Here is a 21,420-nt window from a genome sequence, read left to right as displayed (position 1 = left end):
GAGTGGTGCAATATTGCCTTTTCTCTAGGTTGTCACGAGTCCCTGCTTTTGATCCCTGAGCCTGTGGCAGCTTCTGAACCAGCACAACTCTGTGCCACTGTATTGGTTTTAGTGGTGCTGTGTTGTTTGGCAGGGGCTGAGTGAGGAGTGCCTGTGATTTTTAGGATCAAAGCATGTTTTGAGGTGACATGGATATTCTTCTGGCTGTGTCTCTTTATTATTTCATTTAAAGTGACAGTATTTGTGGGGAAAACTGTGTAAACACCCTGGAATCTTTGTCTCCTCTTTATTTCCTGTGAGTACTGATGTGTTAATAGGTAGCAGAGATAAACAACTTACAGAAGGAGTGAAGTACAGCTGGGCCAGTGATACAAAGTCATAATAAGGGAATAAAGAAACCTCAAGTGACAAGCTGAATTTTCTGGTAATGCATCCAAACACTTTTCTGAAATGTCCTTGTCAGTTTAGTTGGTGGTCAGGAGAAAATGGAAACATGTTGCCTTGACTTTGGGAGAAAAGATGTGCACTGGAATATGGTTTACAGAGACATCTAATTAGAAGGGTTTGAGAAGACCAGCACTTTTAAAGTGTGTCTCTCTTACTAATGATATACATGAGTCTTCAGGCCATTAAAACAGCTCATTTCTTTTGATGGACTTCCAGTTTGTGGAGGAAGCAGCTGCTTTTACTACCAAATTTCTCCTGTCTAATTAGACCAGTTGAGTCAGCCAGCTTAAATCAGCCCATAGCTTACCCTTTGCCTCTTCACTGAAGAGCTGAATAACCTAATTGTAAAGAAGGACAGAAAATGTCAAAAGAAGTTACAGTTGTTACTGGGAAATGAACCAGTGCAGGGTAAAAAATCCAGGGGAAAAAAGGCTGTTAACACAGAGGGCCTCCTGATGAGCCTGTAATGAAAATCCCTCTGGAAATTCTCAATATCCCCTCTTTGTTGGAAAATGACAGTGCAGCAGAGTAGAAACTTGTTGTTTGTTCACTGAATTTTCCTCTGGCTACATTTTCATGCAGGAGATTTGCTAGGTGGAGGATTTTTATAGCTAGGAAGGGGGAAAGCCCAGCTGAGCGGTGACCAGGGCACCACTCTGTGAGACCCAAGGTGAAGTTCTTGATCCAGCTCCAGGACTTGGGCTTGGATCACCCTCACCTCAGTGAGTTCCATTGCCCTCTGGAATGACTTCTTGCTGGTCAAGAACATAACCAAATGCCAAGAATAATATGCCAAGATATAGATGCAATAATATGCTAAGAACATAACTGAGCAAAAAAAAAAATCCACCTCCAAAACTCAGAGTTGAGTTTTCTCTCTGCCTCAGAATAGGGTGGAAAACCTGTAGTGGAAGTCAGGCTTTTGTGATATGAGTTACTGCTTCCCACCTTGTTTCAATAATAATTCTGTAGATAATTCCAAAAAGACAGGTATCCTAAAATGCTGAATGACTCTGATTCCTTATTTTAGTATGTCCTGAAAATGTGAATCAAAAAAAGTTCATCCTTTTTTTAAACCTCAAATAATTTTAGTGTGTACATTTGATTTTTTTTTAGTCTGTGAAATCAAAATTAATCAAATGGATGGTGTTTATACTCCAATTAAAGTGCATATATATATTTTTTTTTTGCTGTTTTGTGTGTGAAAAATTTTTCTCTTAAAAACTCTTGATTTTTCCATGGGACATATTATTGATGAAACATTTAATTGCTTATAATATGTGGTTGGCAGCAAGACTCCTGCTTTGCTTATGCTACTCTATAAGCTTCAACTAATCCATAACATAAATTGTAGGTCAGCTGGAGCTCTTAAAAACAGATGGAAATTCAGGAGTTTATGGTAGTGCAATGGATGTATGTCCTTGTGAGGCTGCCAACTTCTCCAAATGCAGAAAAAAAAGCAGAAATCAGAGTAGTGAAAGGTGCTCATTCTACTAATTTCCACTCCAGAACCAGCAATGCCCCATGCAGTGGCTTTTGTTTGTAACTTATTCAGGTCTGACATGCTACAGAAGATGATAATTAATTCTGAGGTGTTTAAAGGTTATTATATTTACTTTGTTGACAACAAAAATATAATTTTTAATTTTTTTTTGTATTTTAATTTGGGCAACTTCATTAGTGTAAGTAATCTAGAAGAGACAGGTAAAACGCAGTTATTCTAAGCAAAATGTGAGAAGTGGAACTAATCCAGGTTTATTTCTGCACACACTTCAGGTTTCCCTTTGTTTTTACATTCAGGATCATAGGTTGTATCTTTTACCAGATTAGTGTGGAGATAAAATAAATACATTCCCTTGTGTTTCTGTCTCATTAACGTCTGCAGTGTTTGGAGGAGAAGTGGTGAGAAGCACTGGGTGTATTTCTGGAAGCAGAAGCCTCCCAGGACTCGTGCTGCAGCTGTCCCCATGGCAGGGAGCAGGGATGTCCTGCTGCCACCGGGGCTGCTCTCCCAAACACGGCCCCTGCTCCCTCTGACACAGCTCTCCCAGGCTTTCCCATCACGAGTTCCTGTCCATGTCTCTGCTCCTGGGTGTGTGAAAAACGCCAACCGCTTGGTTTTTAAAATTTTAAAAGTTTAATGATAATAAAATGGTTATAAAAATAGTAATGTAATTAGAGTCATAATAATTTGGACAACTTGGATTAGGACAATATGAGACAATAGAAACAAAGAGTTACAGACAGTCTGGGTACCTCTTTCTGGGCAAAATAAGCCTGAGAAAGGACCCACATTAACAGAGACACGTTAACCCTTAAAAGCAACAGCCTGTTGCACATTCACACACCTCATCCATGATGCATAAATTCCATTCAAACACAGGATTCTGTCTGGTCAGTGTCAGCTTCTTCCTCTTAGTCCTAACAGCATCTTCATGGCTGAGCAAGGAGGGAAGAAGTTCATTTCTTCTGATAATGGAGCAATAAATTCTCTTTCTCTGAAAGATTGGGGTGTCCTGTGGCTGCTCTCCTGGTGTGAATCCTTTCTTTTTAAAAAAAATATCCTACATAGCATAGTTTCTATTTTAACATTATGTTATAACCTAAAATTATATTTAACATTTAGCTATATTGAATTTTATTTAACTAGTTTTAATTTATTTAATAATTTAACAATGTATTTATTTAACTATATTTAATTTCTTATTAATTTTAAGAAAATGAATACAGCATAACTTTCTAACATATCACACATAATATTCATTTGAATATATGCAAAAAGCCAATCATAAAATACACATTTTCCACAGTAGGGTTAAAGGCTCAGTGCCAGAGCTTAAAATTTACTTTTTAAAACAGCTCTGATGCTTGCCCTGTGTGTGTTTCAGAGGGTTCTGCTGGTTCTGAGTGCTCCTCACCTTCCTGTGGGAGAGGAAGGGGCAGGAGCAGTGGGCATGCGAGGGGATGGAAGTGCATTTGCAGTTTGCAGAATTGGTTTGGGAGGGGGGAGAGGCAGGGCAGGGATGTGCAGGGTGTTCAGAGGCTCAGATCACCTGTGCTTCAGAGAAGGTTCCTGCCATCACTAGTGCAGCTGAGCTGGACTGATGTGAAAAGATGGAATTTGTTTGGAGTAAAATGTAACATTTTGAGTTTCCAGAGCTGACTAATGATCTGTGATTTTTTTCTTGATCTCAGGCTCCCTGGCAGCTTTTAAATTGCAGTGGCTAGGGCTGAAAACATTTTTCAAAATCCAATAAATGGCTCTCCTCATGTCTGAAGGCTGGGGACAAAGCATTGTCTTGTGAGCGTGTGAACCATGGCAGAAGGCTGTTTTAGACAAAACTCTGTTTCTAACAGTCTGAGAAAATGTTTTTTTTCCCTGTGTAGTTTACAGGAGACATCTCATCACATCCCATTTTACCTAGAGTGCCTGATGCAGATCACAGGAGGCTTTCCTTTGTGCACCAAGCTCTTTGGACCAGACATTGCCATGAGCCCCAGTGTGGAGGAAGGAGGTGCTGAACACCTTCAGCTGCTTCTGCTGTAACCCTGGAAAGCCCCAGGACTCCCCTCTAACCCTTACACAGCTGGACAGGAGGACGGAGCCAAAGTTTTACTTTTGCTTTTTCCCCTTCCCTCCTTCTTGCTTTATTTTTTTTTTTCCAAAAGGAAGGGGCTGTTGTGAAGGATTCTGGTTTTATTTGTTTGTAAGACTGTGAATAACACTGTTTGTACCTTGATGTATGAAGGTACTGCAATTATGAGAAATTGCTTTCTGCCTGATTGTCACACATAAACAGCTTTCATCTCACGGTGCATCAGGCTCGTGACTCCAGTTTGTCATCCCAGGGAATGTGTCAGCCTTTCATTTCAAACTGGCTTGGCTTTGCTTTTGTCAGGAAAGACCTTTCCTGTGTGCTGAAGTAATAGAAACAAAGGCAATTAAACCAAAAAAAAAAGAAAAAAAAGCAGCAAAAAGCAATTATCAAACAAAGATTAGGCTGTGGGTATTGCTTGGAAAAGACAATTCCACTAGATTCAGAGGAAAGATGAAGCTGTGCGTCATTCATACTTTTTTTTTTTTTCTCCTTTCATATTTCCTAAGGGTTGAAGATAAATTAGGGTAGCTATTTTCTGTACAGGCAAAGTACAAGCTATGCCCCAGATCTCCAAAATGCTTCAACATGTAAATAACTGCTTCTGGAGCCATCAGGTCCTGCTGCAAGTAGAGATTTATTTGCATTCGTGTTTGAAGGTTACTCTCGTTCAATGACCTATTTAATTGTCATTCTCTATCCCTGGCTGCAGGCATATGGCTCCATGTGCCTGTGGAGGGAAGAGGAGCAGCTTTAACTCTCTCAGGCAGAAATATTCCACAGGGGAAAAACCCAAGAACTGAATCTTAACATGGATGTAGCATGGTAATAATAAAAATAATAACAATAATAGCAATAATAAAAATAATAGCAATATATGAATAAGAATAAAAGAATAAGAATGAGAACGAGAACAAGAATAAGAATAAGAATAAGAAAATGAATAAGAATAAGAATAAGACCCCTGGACTCACATGTAATGGTAATCATCCTGTAAACCTCACTAGAAGGCTGCAGAATGAAATAAAAAAGAGGCATAAAAGGTGAATGCAAGGAAACACAGGTTGCTTAGATGCTTCTGCTCTGGTGAGAACCATAAAAAACATGGAATTAAAGGGTGTTGGCACAAACCCATCCATCTCCCAGCACAGTGGGGAGGTGTAAGCAGTAGTAACAGGGACAAGGAGGTTTGCCACAATATTGGTGACACTTTGTTCCTCTCTTCTGTTGCTGGAACATTTATCAAGAAAATGTTATCAAGAAAATCAGGAACATTTATCAAGAACATTTATCATTTATCAAGAAAACCAGAATTCTGTGTCCACCTTCAAACACCTCTGTTTTTTGTCCCTTGGAGGTTTGGATTCTCCAAATAAGGGGAGAGGGGTTGTATGGTCTATTAAACCTTCAAACTCAAAATTAGGGAGCTGCAGGTCTTGCAAGCCTAACAGAGTAATAACTCAGTAGTTATTCAGAGGAAGAGCAGCATTCAGATACTGAAATAATGTGATGAGCAGCCAGGATAACAGAGAAGGAACATGGTGCTCATAACTCCTATTTCAGAATTTCAAAGGAGTGGAATCTTTACTTAGTCAGGGCTTTTTTTGTTTGACTGCACAATGTGAACTGTCACATCCAGTGTCTTGCATAAGTTTAATATCTAGTCCATGGATCTGAGAGAACAATGAAATTAAAGGACTTTGCAGATTCTCTATAATCTACAGCTTGGTTTAAGATTCTCCCTCTGCTGGAACTTGGTTTCTTGCCTGATTGGCCATCTTCTCATCATTCTCTGCTATTATACAACATGACCTGCAGTTACTGGGGATTTTATGTCATAAATCTTGGCTTGGGGGCTCGCAATCACTCTTTAGGCTCCAATTTATTGTGTGTTTTTCTGACTTGCCACAGAAGGAAGTTACTGTTCAGCATGGAGGAAGTGGTGTCTAACGTTAGGCATTCACACAAACCAAATCCAAAAACTGCTTTTAAGTTTGTCCTCAAATGTTTAGCTTTTGATTAACACCTTCCAAAGCCCATTTGGGTTTTTTCAGGCTCTGAGATGTTCTGGTGAAGTTTAAACCCAGTGCTACCAGCACAGGGCTGTGTGCTGGAGCTAGGGGATAGCTTGAAGAAAAAAATTCTTGTGAGTGTGAACTGCCCCCAGTTATCAGAGCGAAATCAGCATCTGATACCTTTGTGCATCCTGAACATGGCCAGGCTGCTCTTCTTGATGAGCATCTGAAGGTGTGGAGTTCCAATCCAGCCTGAAGTTTGGGAGTGTGCAATTGCTGTGATGGTGCAAGCAAATGAGGGACCACAATCAAACTGGCATTTCAACCCACAGAAAAGGTGCTGAAGTCAGCCATCATTTTCTTGGCAGTGGATGGGATTTCTCACAGCATCAAGAGGCTCACCTAAGCTAATTGTCCTAAACTCCCACTGTAGAGAAGACAGAGGCATTTCCACAGGGTTATTTATCCCTTCCCAGAGCAGGAATGCAAAATAAATAGAATTAATCAGCAGTTTGCTGTGCTGGTTCCTATCCACTGATAATTTATGGGCCCTAGAAATGAATTTGGGTTAAGCATCAAACATTTTGATGTGTGAAATTAGGTAGATTGAGCACCCCCAGCCTTGCTGTGAGCCGGGGCTAAGCCCTGCATCTGAGTTAGGACTAATCCACCTCACGAGCACTAAGTGGGAAATCGGCTGTGGATCAAGAGCAATATGTTTGACAAGGCCTGGCTGTGGGCTATATTAAGAAATGCAGTTTAGTCCACTGCAAAGAAAGAGCTTTGCTGCCCACAGGGGGATTTCTTTTCTTTTTTTAAAGCTTGAAAGACTTACTCGTTTAGGTTGTGAGGAATGAATTCCTCATTTCTGAGCTGGAACGAGCTGTGAGGCAGAGGAACTGGATTTGGTTACTTCAAGCACTCCCTTGGCTTCTCTGCCCTCTCTGTGCTGATGTTTTGGAGCCTGGCTTGCTGTTTTATAGACATTTACATAACCAAGGTCGTTTCTCTGAGGCAAGGTACAAGAATACATTACAATTACAAATTCCCTTAATTGTCCTAAAGCTGGGCTCAGGGCTTAGACAATGGAGAATCCTATTGTCTAAGAGAGACTGTGTGAACAGAGCAGAAATGTTTGGATGTGTTGATTAGAAAGTTTTAGAGTGAGAAAATTATTAGTGGGAAAGGTTTGCTCACTTTTGATACACAGTGGGTGACATAAATGATGAACCAGTGACATATGAGTTCACAGATAGGTTTTATTTGGTGGGCTTAAACATTTTTATTATTTCTAGTGTGAGTTTGCCCCTCCAGGCTTTGTAGAGGCACAGTTCAAACCAGTATAAAATTAGGAAGGTGCCTGTTATTAAAGCAATATATTTTTTCACTCTGTTTGTCAGGAAAGCTGTTTCTGTCCCCCAGATTTTCTGGGAATTAAAAGATGCTTTTTTTCTTCCCAAGTATCTGTACCTGTAATTCACTTTAATTTAAGCTTGTTTGAACTCAGTGTGGAGCTTGGGAAAGGAGCCTCCATTTAAATAATCTGCATCAAGAGGGTTTTTAAAATCCAAATTATTTAAATAATCATCATCTGATGCAGATAATCCCTTTCAAGTGAGAATTTACAAACTGAAGCATCTACAAACCCTGTTGATAGCAGGGAGAGGAAAATGCTATGTACTCATGTAATGGGTGGGGAACACAGTGCCCTGGCTGGTTAAAGCAGAATTAGAAATAAATGGCAAACTATATTCCAGCTTAGGGAAACACCCTCCCTTTGGTCTAATGTTGCTTTAGGTGAAAAATCACTGGATGAAGCAGATTGGTGTGGTCCCTTCTAGTAAATACAAAGATGTTTTCTGAGGTGGCTTCTCAGGAGTGAGGAAAGGGCTGAGATGCAGAAAGTGAATAAGAGATTGAGAAAGGAACAGGCAAAGGAATTTCTTTCTGGCATATTCACACCTGGAAGAGGATGATGTAAAAATGATAAGGAAAAATGTTTCCTAACTAATGTTTCATTGCACCTCCAAATGTAAATCTGGCCTTGAGCTGTTATCTCTGTGTGTATTTCTCATCTTGTGCTTCTCCATAAACTTTCTGCCAGTATTTCCCAGCTGTTCAGTTTCCTGATGGAAATCTGAAGAATCTACAAATGAAATTCCTGCCAGATCACCTGAGGATGTTTCCAGAGGCTGGGGGACTTCTGCAAGGTCCCTCTCTCAGCCACAAGTCACTAACTCCACCTTCAGTGGGGCATGGCACCAAGTTATCCTGCATTTCCCTTACTTGGGCAGTTCCTGTCCACTTCATAATCCAGGGAATGGCCTTTGGCATCGAGGTGGGACTCTGGTGGATCTCAGGGGCAGCAGCAAACTCATGAATTTTCCAGGAGTGTTTTCCTTAATGGGAGGATTCCTTGCTCCTGCCTCAAGGGGAAAGATGTGACAGCTTGGCTCCACGTCCCCTTATTTCAGTTTAGTGCTGGAGAATTCCCTGGATTTCTGCATAAGTTTGGGAATTTTTTAATTGATGTAAGAGGAGGTGAGGGCTGAGCTAACAAGCTTTAGAACAGAAAAATACAATGGGGATTCTTTAATGGGTCAATATACAGTGCCAAGAAATTGCTGTGGTTTCTTGCCACGATTTAAGAAACAATTTGGTTGATAGTACAGTAAGATATTTGTGGATTGAAATTTAAACTGCTGTTTAAAAAGCATGTTTCTTATTGAAAGCATTAAAGGAAGGCAGGTAAGTAATACAGTAGTTGCCAGAGATGTCTTCTGTATTTCCAGCTGGATATTTCTCAGCAGGAATACATCCTATCTAAAAAATGCAGAAATATAGTCCTTGTACAATTATTTAATTTTTAATAAAGGAATGCTTCATTTCTGCCTGGCAGGGAGTGTGGAAAGGGCAGGTTATGATGCCTGTGGTTTCGATTTTTAAGTGCCAAATGCTGATTTCTTTGTGGCTCAGTTTCCAGTTGTTTGTGGCTTTGCCAAACTGGTGCTGCTTGAGTTGAATTTCCCCTGCTCCCTTTTACTTCAGTCAATGCTCTGAGAAACCTTTGAGCAGTTTCAGGCCAGTGGCACTTGCAGGGCTCCAGCAGGGATTGCCTCCAAAAGAGCTTGTGATGAAAGAGAAGCAGCTCAAATACATTGGGAAGGGCAAATCCTGCTCTAATTGCAGCGGGCAGGGAAAGCCTGCTGTGCTCACCCGGGACCTGAGACGGGGTCTGGTGCCCACTGATGGAGGCAGAAAGAGGTTACAGCACCTAGAAGCTTCCACGAGTGTGTGTGACATTTCCCTGAGTGACAAATGAGGATTACTGACAATGACATGCAAATGAATGAAGCATTTCAGTCAAAAACCCAGAGGTGGTGTTTACCTGAGGAAATTCACTGTGAGGTAGGAGTGGGTTTTGGTTATGTTCTAATTGGTGCTGATTCAGACACATCCTGAAGCATTATTCCTGCCCTGAGGGTGAGGAGGGGATGGCTTGCTTCTTTCCAGATTAATCATAATTTCTGTGGGAATGGCACAGAAATTGTGATTAATCAGAAAACCAGATCTCCCCATAAACCTCTGTAAAATCCACGAGGAAGCAGATAACACCATCAACATGCTTCTCCCTTACTTGCTGATTCCAGTAGTAAAAAAATGTTGTTGATTTGAGCAGAGGGAGCTCCCTTGGTGTCTTGATCAGAGACACGAGGTCACCTCTGTGCATTCATTGAAAAAGGGGCTCTTGTGGGCTCTGTGCTGCTGCCAGCCAGGGAGGGAATCCCACCTCTGGGAGGGAGGTCTGCTCAGGCCAGGCAGGTGGTTCAGCTGTGAATCTGCTCAAATACCACAGTGCCTCACTGATTCCATGGGAAATCCTAACGTGGGAAAACAAAACACATTCCGCTCTTCTGGAGAAGCATTTGAGCTCCAGAATGTAATGTGAGGTGAAATTAAGGCCAAAAAAGTTTTGTGTTTGTGAAAACTCGCCAGAGTTTTCTGTTGCAGTTTTGATTTGTTTCTGCTGTGTTCTATTTTTAGGGGGTTGGGCTGAGAAATTTGCTGAGGGGTTGTTCTGGTTTGTGATGGCGTGTTAATGTCAAATCCGTATTTTAAATAGTTCTTGAAAACTGATATTAAAATTCCCATGGGTTTCAGCCCCTAAATACATATTTTTAAATATATATTGGTAATCATCCTGTAAACCTCACTAGAAGGCTGTGAGGTTGTGTCACAGTAAATTCAGGAGGGGACATAAGAAAACTGAAAGATCCAGGCTGATTTCTGTTGGAAATTGAAACAATTTTAGGAGAAGTGAAAGAGGAGAAAGTCGCAATTCTGCACTTGCTCTTGGTGTAAGTTGAGTCCAAAGGGAGTGTGAAAAACGCCAATCGCTTGTTTTTAAAATTTTCAAAGTTTAATAGTAATAAAATGGTCATAAAATAATAATATAATTAGAGTAATAATAATTTGGACAATTAGGATTAGGACAATATGAGACAGTAAAAACAGAGTTACAGACATCCGGGTACCTTTTTCTGGGCAAAATAAACCCAAAAAAGGACTCACATTAACAGAGGATTAACCCTTAAAAGCAATAGCCTGTTGCATATTCATACACCTCACACATGATGCATAAATTCCATTCAAACACAGGATTCTGTCTGGTCATCGTCAGCTTCTTCCTCTTAATCCTGATGATGTCTTCAGAGCTGAGTGAGGTGGGAAGAAGTTAGTTTCTTCTGATAATGGATCAATACATTCTTATTCTCTGAAAGATTGGGGTGTCCTGTGGCTGCTGTCTGGTGTGAGTACCTCATTCCTTTCTTAAAAAAAAAATCCCACTTACATAGTTCCTGTTTTAACTACAAAAGTTACCTTTTAACTAGAAAACTACATTTACCATACAATTAAAACATTAATACAGCACTACTAATCAATACAACAAAATACCTACAGTAAATATCTGCATAGAGCCATACAATATGCACTTTTCACAGGGAGAGAACTGGAGCTGAACAGCCCAAGGTGTGCACCCACCCTGGACTGAGCTGGCTTTGAGCTCCCATTCAACTCTGCTATATCCAAACTCTGCCATATCCAAACTCTGCCATATCCCAACTCTGCTATATCCAAACTCTGCCATATCCCAACTCTGCCATATCCCAATTCTGCCATATCCAAACTCTGCCATATCCAAACTCTGCCATATCCAAACTCTGCCACATCCCAACTCTGCCATATCCAAACTTTGCCATATCCCAACTCTGCCATATCCAAACTCTGCCATATCCCAACTCTGCCATATCCAAACTTTGCCATATCCCAATTCTGCCATATCCAAACTCTGCCATATCCGAGCCCTGCCATATCCAAAGTTTGCCATATCCAAACTCTGCCATATCCCAATTCTGCCATATCCAAACTCTGCCATATCCGAGCCCTGCCATATCCAAAGTTTGCCATATCCAAACTCTGCCATATCCAAACTTTGCCATTTCCAAGCTCTGCCATATGCTTGCTGCAGGGACTGTGGAAAACAAGGTGGTTGTATCTCAATATGACACAAAATGAACGACACTCACAGCTGAGATGTCCAAGGCAAAAAAAGGCACATTTATTTCTGGACCTTGATATTTATAGAATTCCAAAAGCTTGGAATTGGAATTCCAATTCCAGGGATTGGAGGATGAAATTGCCATCTCTCCAACCACACTGGTCAAACCAACAGTTTGACCATCAATTCCCTCCTCCTCCAGAAAGGAATGCAAAACAATCATTATTTACATGAGAAACGAGTGAGAAACTCCATTACAAAAATGTAAACATCAGAAGGCTTGGAAGAACTTTAGAAGAACTGTAGAAGAACAGGGTGACAGGCCTGCTAGGATTGAAGGCAGTGAGAAATTCCTGATGTGTGGCAGGTGGATGTGGAACAGTCCCTCACTGTGAGAACACAATCCCCTCCAAATGCATAATCTGTTTCTCGTGAAGCACATGTGGCCCCGTATAGAAGTTTTAGGTCAACTGATTCAGTTGAAGATTAGCCTCAATATTCTGAAAGGGGAGACTGTGGCTGCTCAGGGGACTTTAATTCCTCATAAAGGATTATACTGGGGCACCACACTGCTGCCACAGTGTCAAATCTTTTTGTGGGTTTGCTAAATTAACCTTTGTAATGGAAAAGCTTATTATGCACTTCCAGCCAAAGGAGGAGACGAGTTTGGGTCTGTAGCAACTTAAAATGCCAGTGATTAGGATCCTAATCTAATATTCATAGTTTTGGGGCTTTTCTTCTATTTCTTCTTAAATCACAATTCCTTACTGTATTGCAAGTGACTTGCTGAGAGTTTCAGGAAGAATTTCTCCATGGAAAGGGTGGTCAGGCAGGGGAAGGGGCTGCTCAAGGAGGAGGAATGTCCAAGGAATGACTGGATGTGGCCCTTAGTGCTCTGTGCTGGTTGAGAGGGTGATGATCAGTCAAAGCTTGGACTTGATGTTCTTGGAGGTCTTTTTCAAGCTGATTCTGTGTCTCTGTGATGAGTCCTGCTCTGATTTAGCATCGTGTGCAGGATACTTAAAATGGAAAACTCTATCAGAGGGACAGGAACACATGAAGGTCATGAGGGGGAAAATACTGCAGTTAAAGATAAACCAATCATCACTTGTGAAACTCTGGAAAAGTGACTTTAATGTGTGTAATGTTAAATCTCGCAGTCCTACGTGGGGAGAGGAAAGGTTTCAGTTTTAGGCAGTGATATCTGTGTTTCCACATGTTTGCAGCTGCTGAGCCTGTATTTTAAGGTTGCATGCCCCTCACTGATGGCAGTGTACAATTTTTATCCTCCCTCACGAGTGTGTGCAATATTTACTGCCTGGTGCATAATGCAAATAATTGGCGGCACATTCTAATATTTAAGTCTCTTACAGGTTTAACAGGGTTGGAAGTGAGCAGCTTCTCATTACACTGAAGAGGGAGAATGAAGGACTTTGTTCCTGCATTTCCAGTTTATTAAATATTGCCATGCCTGAAAGGCCTGATTGTTCCCTGCCCTTTGCCTTCAGATGCTGCTGTGGATGGGGGCCTTGGTGTGAAGGACAAGCTGGCTGACCTTGTGGGGTGCCACGGATTTCTCTCCTCAGAGCTGCTGTTCCTTTTGATAGATTGTCCTTGCTTTCCTTTTCAGGACTGGTGCCACAAACAGGCTGTGTGGATACTCTGATATTTTTGTACCTGTGACCCTGGTGCCTTCCAAACAAGCTGTTTCCTCTAGGTCGAAGGCAAGATTTATAGGGAAAAATTACTGGTCTGTTTAGAAAAAAAAAAGGCACTCAAGGAAATGGTTGTTTTGATCCATTTGGTCAGTTACATTTTCTATTCTACATTTCTATTTCTATATTCTATTCTGCCATGAGTATTGTAGGATCAGATATTTCTAGAGAGATTTTTTTGTCTATTGAATTGCCCCTGGGCTGGGTGTGCTGGGGAAGAGGATTTGCTGTGGATTTGGGAGATCAGACAGCAGCATGACATTGTTTTTGGTGCAAAATTACCTCTCTTGTGGCATAGGGGGAGTGTGAATTGAGAATATTGACAAGAAGAAAATTTGAAGAGAATAAGTGGAGATGAAAACAAATAATGATGTTAGGAAGAAGGAGAAATGAGAAGATAACACACAATTCTTTTTTTCTAGGAGCTGGCAGACAATGAGGTTTTTTTTACAGCATTTCCATGTTCCAGCTACAGCCTGTGCTCATCATGAGAGCTCTGGGATAGTTCACATGTGGGATTTACATCCTGCCTTCGTATCCACCAGGGTGGCAAAATGGATTGCCAAACCATGACTCTGCATTTAAATGGATTTTCCACCCTTCTGTTTTGGTTTTAAATGAACCACATGAACATTGCCAACATGTGAGATTGGCTTTTGACACCTTACTTAGCATTTTTTTATTATTAGAAGCTTTAGCTTCTAATTAAAATAAAGTAAGCAAGCAAAGAAAAAAAAGACAAAAAGGAAAGAGATCCTGAAGAATTTAAATGCTGGTCAGGGCTCTCTCCACCTTCCTTACACAGTTTTTGTGCCTTCACATGGAAATCCTGCAGGGCAAGGTGGATGCAATTGGTCCAAATCTGGAATTCTCATTGGAGCACAGTTTGCTTACACTTAGAATAACATGGAGTTAAGGTTTTTAATAAAGGTTTACTGGCAAAGATAATTAAATCAGAAATAAGTTGAAATGCTCGAAGGAGGTGGTGTTGTCACTCTAGAACATCCTTGCCTGAGGATGTAATTATGGTGGCATGAAGTTTTGGAATGGATTAATCTAAATGAGAAAAATGCCCTGCATGTTCTTAACTATAAATTTTCCCTAGAAATTGTTTTCACAGTTCCTGTGGTCAGTCTCCCTGTCTAGAAAAGCCTTTGGAGTTCCTTTGGTAAGAGAGTTACTGTGGCAAGAGAATGAGGAAGTTTGTGTATCTCCTTTTGCTGAGTTTCCTGTCATGCAGGACAATTTTTCCATTTCTTTTATGGAAAAAGGTCTTTGAGATCTTGGCTGTTGCTCTCTCTAAGAAGTTGCTGTTTTGGTGAGAGGGCAGAATTTTGGCACTGAAGCTGCCGTGATTGGAGGGCAGCCTGCTCCAAGACTGTTAACTTGGAGTGTTGAATATTTTAACAGCATCCTGCTAAAATACTCTGGGAGGACTCGGAGTATTTATAGTATTACAGCATTTCACTATTTTATATTGCTGCCACTTAGAGAATGGCAACAAGGCTTCATAGCCCTGTTTAAAAACCATCCTGCAGTGAGGCAAGAGTGTGAGACCCTGTAATCCCATTTGTGTCATGGCAGGAACTGCTGCTCCCACTCACAATTTGGCTTTTGATAGTTATTTTGATAGTTATTTTGATAGTTATTTTTATAGTTACTTTGATAGTTACTTTGATAGCTATTTTTGACATTGCAGCATGCTGATGTTGGCATCAGCCCCTCAGGAGGTGGCTGTTGATGCCTGTTTGTCACCAATATTCAGTGGAAATGAACTTTCATTGCTCTCCAGATGTGATTAAGGGTTCAGTGAGCTTTTCTTTCTTCTTCCAGGTTATAAGACCCTTTTGAAAGGAATTTCAGGGAAGTTCAGCAGTGGAGAACTCGTTGCAATTATGGGACCTTCAGGAGCTGGGAAGTCAACACTTATGAATATTCTGGCAGGATACAGGTAAGTACCAATGAAAATCCCAATTTAAGATAAAATCACTGAGCCTGAGGGCTCCTTGGAGACAACAGAAGAAGAAATTTTGGCCTGGAGTTTGTCAAAAACAGGCACTTCAAAGATTTTTAATTAGATTCTTTTTGCTTATCTTTTTTCCTCTGTGTCCTGTTTTGGTCACTTGGGATTTATCTCTCAACAGGTCTGATCCAAAAATAAAAAGCAATTTAAAATCCAAAAAACACACATATAAAGAAAATCTCCTTTTTTGGCTGCGTAACAAATCTGACTCAGTGTCTTATGTTTGTGATGTTTTTTAAAATCACATAAACACTTGAAAAATCTACTCTTTTTAGTCACCACTTCATAATGTTGATGTCTTCTTCACCAAAATGCAGTGACTGTGCTTCATTTTTCTGAATCCCCTCCTGTATGGACATACAAGGTGTCTCTGTCTTGTCATTTGGGCATAAGGAACAGGATAGAGAAACCTAAAAAAACCCCTCAAATTCAAGTTCTTGATATTTCTTCAGATTTATATATGGCAGCATAAATTTTGAGTAAAATTTTCAGCATCATGGCATGAAGCTTTTTATGAAAGAAAGCCTAATCAGGAAATAATTTCATTTCTATCCAGTCTACCAGATTTATTTCACAGTGGCAGCAACTGCCTATGACTTCCAGGTGCTGAGTCATTTGGGAGCACAAGTGATGGTGATATTCACCTCTGGTTGTTTTGTTGTCTCAGAGAGACGGGGATGAAAGGAGAAATCCTCATCAACGGGCAGCCCCGCGACCTGCGCTCCTTCCGCAAGGTGTCCTGCTACATCATGCAGGATGACATGCTCCTTCCTCACCTCACTGTCCAGGAAGCTATGATGGTGAGCTTGCTTCCTTGCTCTAATTTGTCTGAGCAGCAGAAAATGGAGAATGGTTTGTGCTGTGCCCTTGGTCCTGCCCCTGGATTGTTATCCCCGTCCGATCCCGCTCAGTGAGAGTTCTCGGAATTTGGTGATGCCTTCAGTTCCATTTCAGGCTCATCCTTCTTTGGCTTTATAATTTCCAGTTTGTGCCCAGCATTATGCTTTGGAAGGAGATCTAAGTGTCTGCTCCTTAGATCTAGAGAATGGAACCTGAAATTCTTCACAAATGAGCCTTTGTAGGGACCATCTGTTTGCTTGGGTGGTGGATGAGTAACCTCATCTCTCTCTCTTTCTCCCCATCTTTCATGCTCTGACTGAAAATTGGTATTTACACTTCAGTGTGATCTCTCTGCCGCTTCTACTCTTTGGTGCCTTTTTTTAAAAATAAAGGCATTTTATAAAATCTCTTTCATTTCTTCATGGGGAAAAAAAAACAGGAACAGAATAAGTCCAAGATGCACAGGCAATGTTAATTCTTCTCACTGTTTTGCATCACATCAGCAAGTTTATGAATTGCCAGCTTGACCAGTTAGTCTGGAAATGTCTGTAGCTCAGCTTGAGAAATGAGCCAGTTTTTCTCAGAAATTGTTATCAAAACAAGGCTCAGGTTGCTCACACTGTGCCAGCTCAATTCACAAATTTTTAGGCCAGGAGAAATCACTCCAGTTTTTATGTGGCTGATTTTCTGCAAAGGCTCTTTTCTGTGGAGAAGTTTTTTGTCTCTTTTGTTTACTTGAGTATTTTCATCAGAATCCCACGGGACCCCTTTTGCAGAATTTGGCCCAGATTATAGTTGCTGTCTAAAATTAATCAATCAAGGCTCTGACAAAAAATAATTACCTAACAGTTTAATTGCTTTTAAGAAAGGTTAATCATGATGTTTTGTGGAGCTGCCTTTCAGGACAGCAGATGACATCTTTCACAAGATTATTTATTTCTGTGCTCACTTGTTTGCATGCTGGAGAATGGCAGAGTTCAGTTATCCTTCCAGTGAGAATGAAGCACAAATAAACTCTGTTTCTAGGATTATCTGGGAAGTTTTTGGATGTGCAAAATATGTTACTCCCCCATCCTCCTGTAAAGCTCTTTGACTTGCAGAATGGCCTTTTTTTTTAATACACTTTCTCTCAGGTGCTTTTCCTAAGTCAAATTAAACTCAGTTATTTACTGCACAGAAAAATGTGATGCTTGTGACAGGAACATTGTAGTTCAAGTTCAGATTTTCTGACTGGGTTGAAAGGAGTTGTTTAAGTGATACCTTGGATTGCTGTGCCTGAGACATCTCCTCTCAGTGGTGGTTGTGCTTCAGAGCAGCTCAAAATCAAATTCCACTGTTTTGCATTCCAGGTATCTGCTCATCTGAAACTTCAAGAGAAAGATGAAGGGAGGAGAGAAATGGTACGTACACTGCCCATCAAACTGGAATTTGGGGGATGCCAAGAAGTGAGCTCTGTAAAGCAGACATTTTTATCTGACATTGAGCTGCACTGGACTTGCAGTGACAGAATAATTCATATTCTCTAGGCTGACATGTGCATTAGGAGGGAATGTTCACTGCAGTCTCCATGAAAGCTGCTTTCAGTACAAGACTGGAAAATTGTGAAAGGTTTACTGAAACAAATCCACAGGTTCTGCAGGATTCCTGTCAATGCACCTTGGGTTCTCCAGTGTGCATCTCATGTGGGGTGAGATAAATCACCCAGCTGGACCTGCATGAGGACCTGTGCTCCTCTAACCCATCCATGGAGAAAAGCACAACTTTTCCTGAAATATGAAACCTGTGGCAATTTCCTAGGTAGATCAGCTGGTTTTGTGATTGTCCTTTCCCTGTGTTTATTTCCAAATTGGAGCAATGGGCATTTCTTCAGACTCAAAAGAACCCTTGAAAATCAGAAAGGGAAACTTATAGGAATCAACTTGTTGTGAAAAAAAGAAACACAGGTTATTTTCTTATTGGAAAATATATTTCTATAGAAACAGCTGTTAACTTAATTTTACTTTGGAAGCCTTAGTTCATTTACACTTTAGTGAAGTTAGGCCAAGCAAGTTAATTCACTTTTTCACACTGTCACTGTAATTACAAGCAGCTCTTTGAGTTAAAATCTGTGCTCTGTTTATTCAACACATGCTAGAAGAATTTTCTAGTTCATGTGCAGGAGAAGATAATTAGTTTTATTGTTGTAAATTGGAGAATAAATGTTTATCACAGATAAATGTTATGAATTTATACACTTGTGCCAGCAGGATTGCAGACTCCTGTTTAAAGCAGGGACCATGAAAATCCTCAGGTGAACCACAGTTTATGTTTCTAGTTGTCCTTGCTTGTGCTGCCTGAGTCCTGTTTACCCTTCTCAGAGATAAAGGGAATGAGGCAGTTGGGTTTTTTTCTCTGAGAAGCAAGGCTTGGTGGGTTTTGTTACATTTTTTACTCCCCCTTTCTGGGAGAGAGAACTCCTGGAAATCAAAATCAGGACAAGCAAAGGGTCAGGCCCTGGTTGGTGTCAGCAATTTTCACCAGGTCAGGCACTCTTTCTGGAAAACTCTCTCCATCCAAGCAGTTGATGCTTTGAAAAATGGTGGGCTCTGTTTCCTAAGCTTCAGTGAAGTATTAAATGTCTGGGCTGCTTTCTACCTTTGAGGTGGTGGAGTTTGTTAATTGAATGAGCAATGTAGCTCATGGATTCACTCATTTTTGTGTCCATGCTTTTATTGAAGCCAAAGAGCCATTTTCCATATATAGGAATGCCAGCCCAGATCTACAGTCACTGAAACAGAAAAAATCCTAGAGCCTGGGATTGTCCTCCTTTTGCTCCAAAAGCCCTGGGACGAGCTGTGCCCTCCTGAGGCTGTGCCTTGAGGGAATCCCAAACATCTGAGAGTCCCTGTGACAACTGCATTGACCCTGAGTGCAATGAAACACTTGAAATCAATGGCTGCACTTGAAAGAGGAGACTGTGGAGAAGAGATGAGATAAAGCAGGTCACTGCTCCACAGAATCCTCTGGTTTTTGTTATAGATCCCTGGTAGAGACAGCCCCAGAGTTCTACTGAAAGAAGCTTCTTGGTTTCACTGTGTAAGAGCCCCTCACAGGCTGCAAAGCTCTTTTGATGTCAGTGCCATACCCATAAATACACAGCTACAGAAGAGCTGATTTCCACTCCTTTTTCACCTCCTCACTGAGTGAGGTCATGCAGGACAAACAAGCAGAATTTGGGTCAAAACAGTAAATGGCAGAAAAACCTGTCAACACTGAGTCTAATAAATGACTAATAAATACATTAGATGGGAAAAGGCTTTACGTGGGCGATGGAACAAAGTTGGGAGCTGGTCTGCAACCTCCATGAACATCAGTGAAGGGGCTGGAGGTTTGTCATGTTCCAACACTCTGGAATGTTCTGCTCCCTCCAGGTGAAGGAAATCCTGACAGCCCTTGGTTTGCTGACTTGTGCCAACACGAGGACTGGGAGTCTCTCTGGGGGCCAGAGGAAACGCCTGGCCATTGCTCTGGAGCTGGTGAACAACCCCCCTGTCATGTTCTTTGATGAACCCACCAGGTACTTCAAGGCCAAAAATCAAACATAGACAAAAATGCTTTTGCATAGTAGAACACAGCTACAGAAAAGCCATTCCCCTCTAAATCCTTGGAAAAAGCTCATTTTGTGTTGTCTGCAAGCGCTGAATTAGGCCAAGAAATAATTTGATTTGGGTTCTTGGTGCCTTGGGTCACTGCTGGAACTGCTGGGCTGTGGGGCTGTAAGTAAAATTTAAAGCAGACACAAACTGCTGGATTGTAGGTTTGTAAATGATATTTAAAGCAGACACAAACTGCTGGACTGTGGGGCTGTAGGTAATATTTAAAGCATTCACAACCTGGAAGGAAAGGAAGGAAAAGAGAGGAAAATATTGTGGCATGGATTTTATTTTTCAAGCAAAGACTGCTTGAATGTAAACATTTTAAAATGTGACTTTTGGTAATGAATGTGATCAGTCTGGGAGGAGGCTGGCAAAGCTATGAATATGTATCTGTTCATTAAAGCTGGGAGCATTTAAATCTGCAGCCCTAAAATGTAGAAGTCCCTTAAGGCAGCTTTGACAATACTCTTTTTCATTCTCAGGCATGCTTCCAACTTAATTAAAAGCCTGATGGAGAAGTTACAAGCATAAGGTTGGCATATGATAAAATGAAACTGCTACAGAGAAGATTTGTCAAAGGATAATAATGGGATACCTTGTAGCAAATGCATGTGCTGGTTTTGAGCGGTGCCTGTGGATAATAAACTTGTTTGGGTTTTTTTTTCCAGTGGCTTGGACAGTGCATCATGTTTTCAGGTGGTCTCTCTGATGAAGGCTTTGGCCCAGGGTGGCAGATCCATCATCTGCACGATTCACCAGCCCAGTGCAAAACTGTTTGAGCTCTTTGACCAGGTATTGCTCTCAGACTTTCTCTGCATGTGTAGGTCAGGGTGCTTATGCTTTCAAGGCATAACCACCTTTTAATCAAAAAGCCATCAAAAAACCATCAAAAAACCATCAAAACCCAAAACCCATCAAAAAGGCATAACCACCTCTTTAATCAAAAAAACGTGAATAATTCTGGTTGATGGCTACAAATCATATAAAGAAATTAAATAAATAACAGCAAAATAGACTTTTTTATTATTTTTTTCCTTCTTCTCTGCCTGTTTCCTTTATTTATGCGTAATGTTTGTGAAGAATCTTGCTGTTATCAAGATCATTGCACTGGTGATTATGATGCCCTCACCCTTGCACAGGGCTGTCACTGAAGTAAATCAGAGCAATATAAAAGCAGGAGAGCTGCAGTGTCAATGTCTGCAATAGATCTGTGTATCCTAGATACACATGAAATAATAATAATCAAACTTAGTATTGAAAATTAATTGAAATTAAGTCAGTCAGAGAACTTTTCTCCAAGCCAACAATGGCATGTGGACCACATGTGTTTAGGCTAGATAAAAAATGTATTTTAGTCTTGTCAGAGGGTTTAGATTAGCCCTGTGAGAGCTGAGAGAAAACCTCCACCACCACAGGTGAACAAACTCTTGCAGATTGCCAGTCTGGCAGGGAGGTTTATTTAAAGTCAAAATCGTGGCTAAAAGTGAGAGTGATGGAGCTGTTTGCTGTTGCTGTGCTGTCCCAGCTCTCCTTCCATCCCTGCCCAAAATATCCATAATGTGTGGAAATTAGATGGCTTGGCTCTCCAG

At 40.9% G+C, this 21,420-nt stretch overlaps 1 protein-coding gene across 1 annotated transcript in view; it reads left to right on the top strand.

Moving 5' to 3' along the window:
- ABCG1 (ATP binding cassette subfamily G member 1) overlaps positions 1-21,420 on the top strand; it is a 59,871-nt gene that overhangs the window by 22,038 nt on the left and 16,413 nt on the right. The window contains exons 3-7 of the mRNA XM_066545539.1: positions 15,167-15,284; positions 16,024-16,156; positions 17,546-17,596; positions 19,607-19,752; positions 20,500-20,623. Of these exons, the coding sequence (XP_066401636.1) occupies positions 15,167-15,284; positions 16,024-16,156; positions 17,546-17,596; positions 19,607-19,752; positions 20,500-20,623 (572 nt within the window). The remainder of the gene's footprint in view (positions 1-15,166; positions 15,285-16,023; positions 16,157-17,545; positions 17,597-19,606; positions 19,753-20,499; positions 20,624-21,420) is intronic.

This window comes from Molothrus aeneus, chromosome 2 (assembly GCF_037042795.1).
Source record: "Molothrus aeneus isolate 106 chromosome 2, BPBGC_Maene_1.0, whole genome shotgun sequence".
NCBI lineage: Eukaryota > Metazoa > Chordata > Aves > Passeriformes > Icteridae > Molothrus > Molothrus aeneus.
The sequence above is the reverse complement of the archived record's forward strand: the minus strand, read 5'-3'. Positions and strand labels throughout refer to the sequence as shown.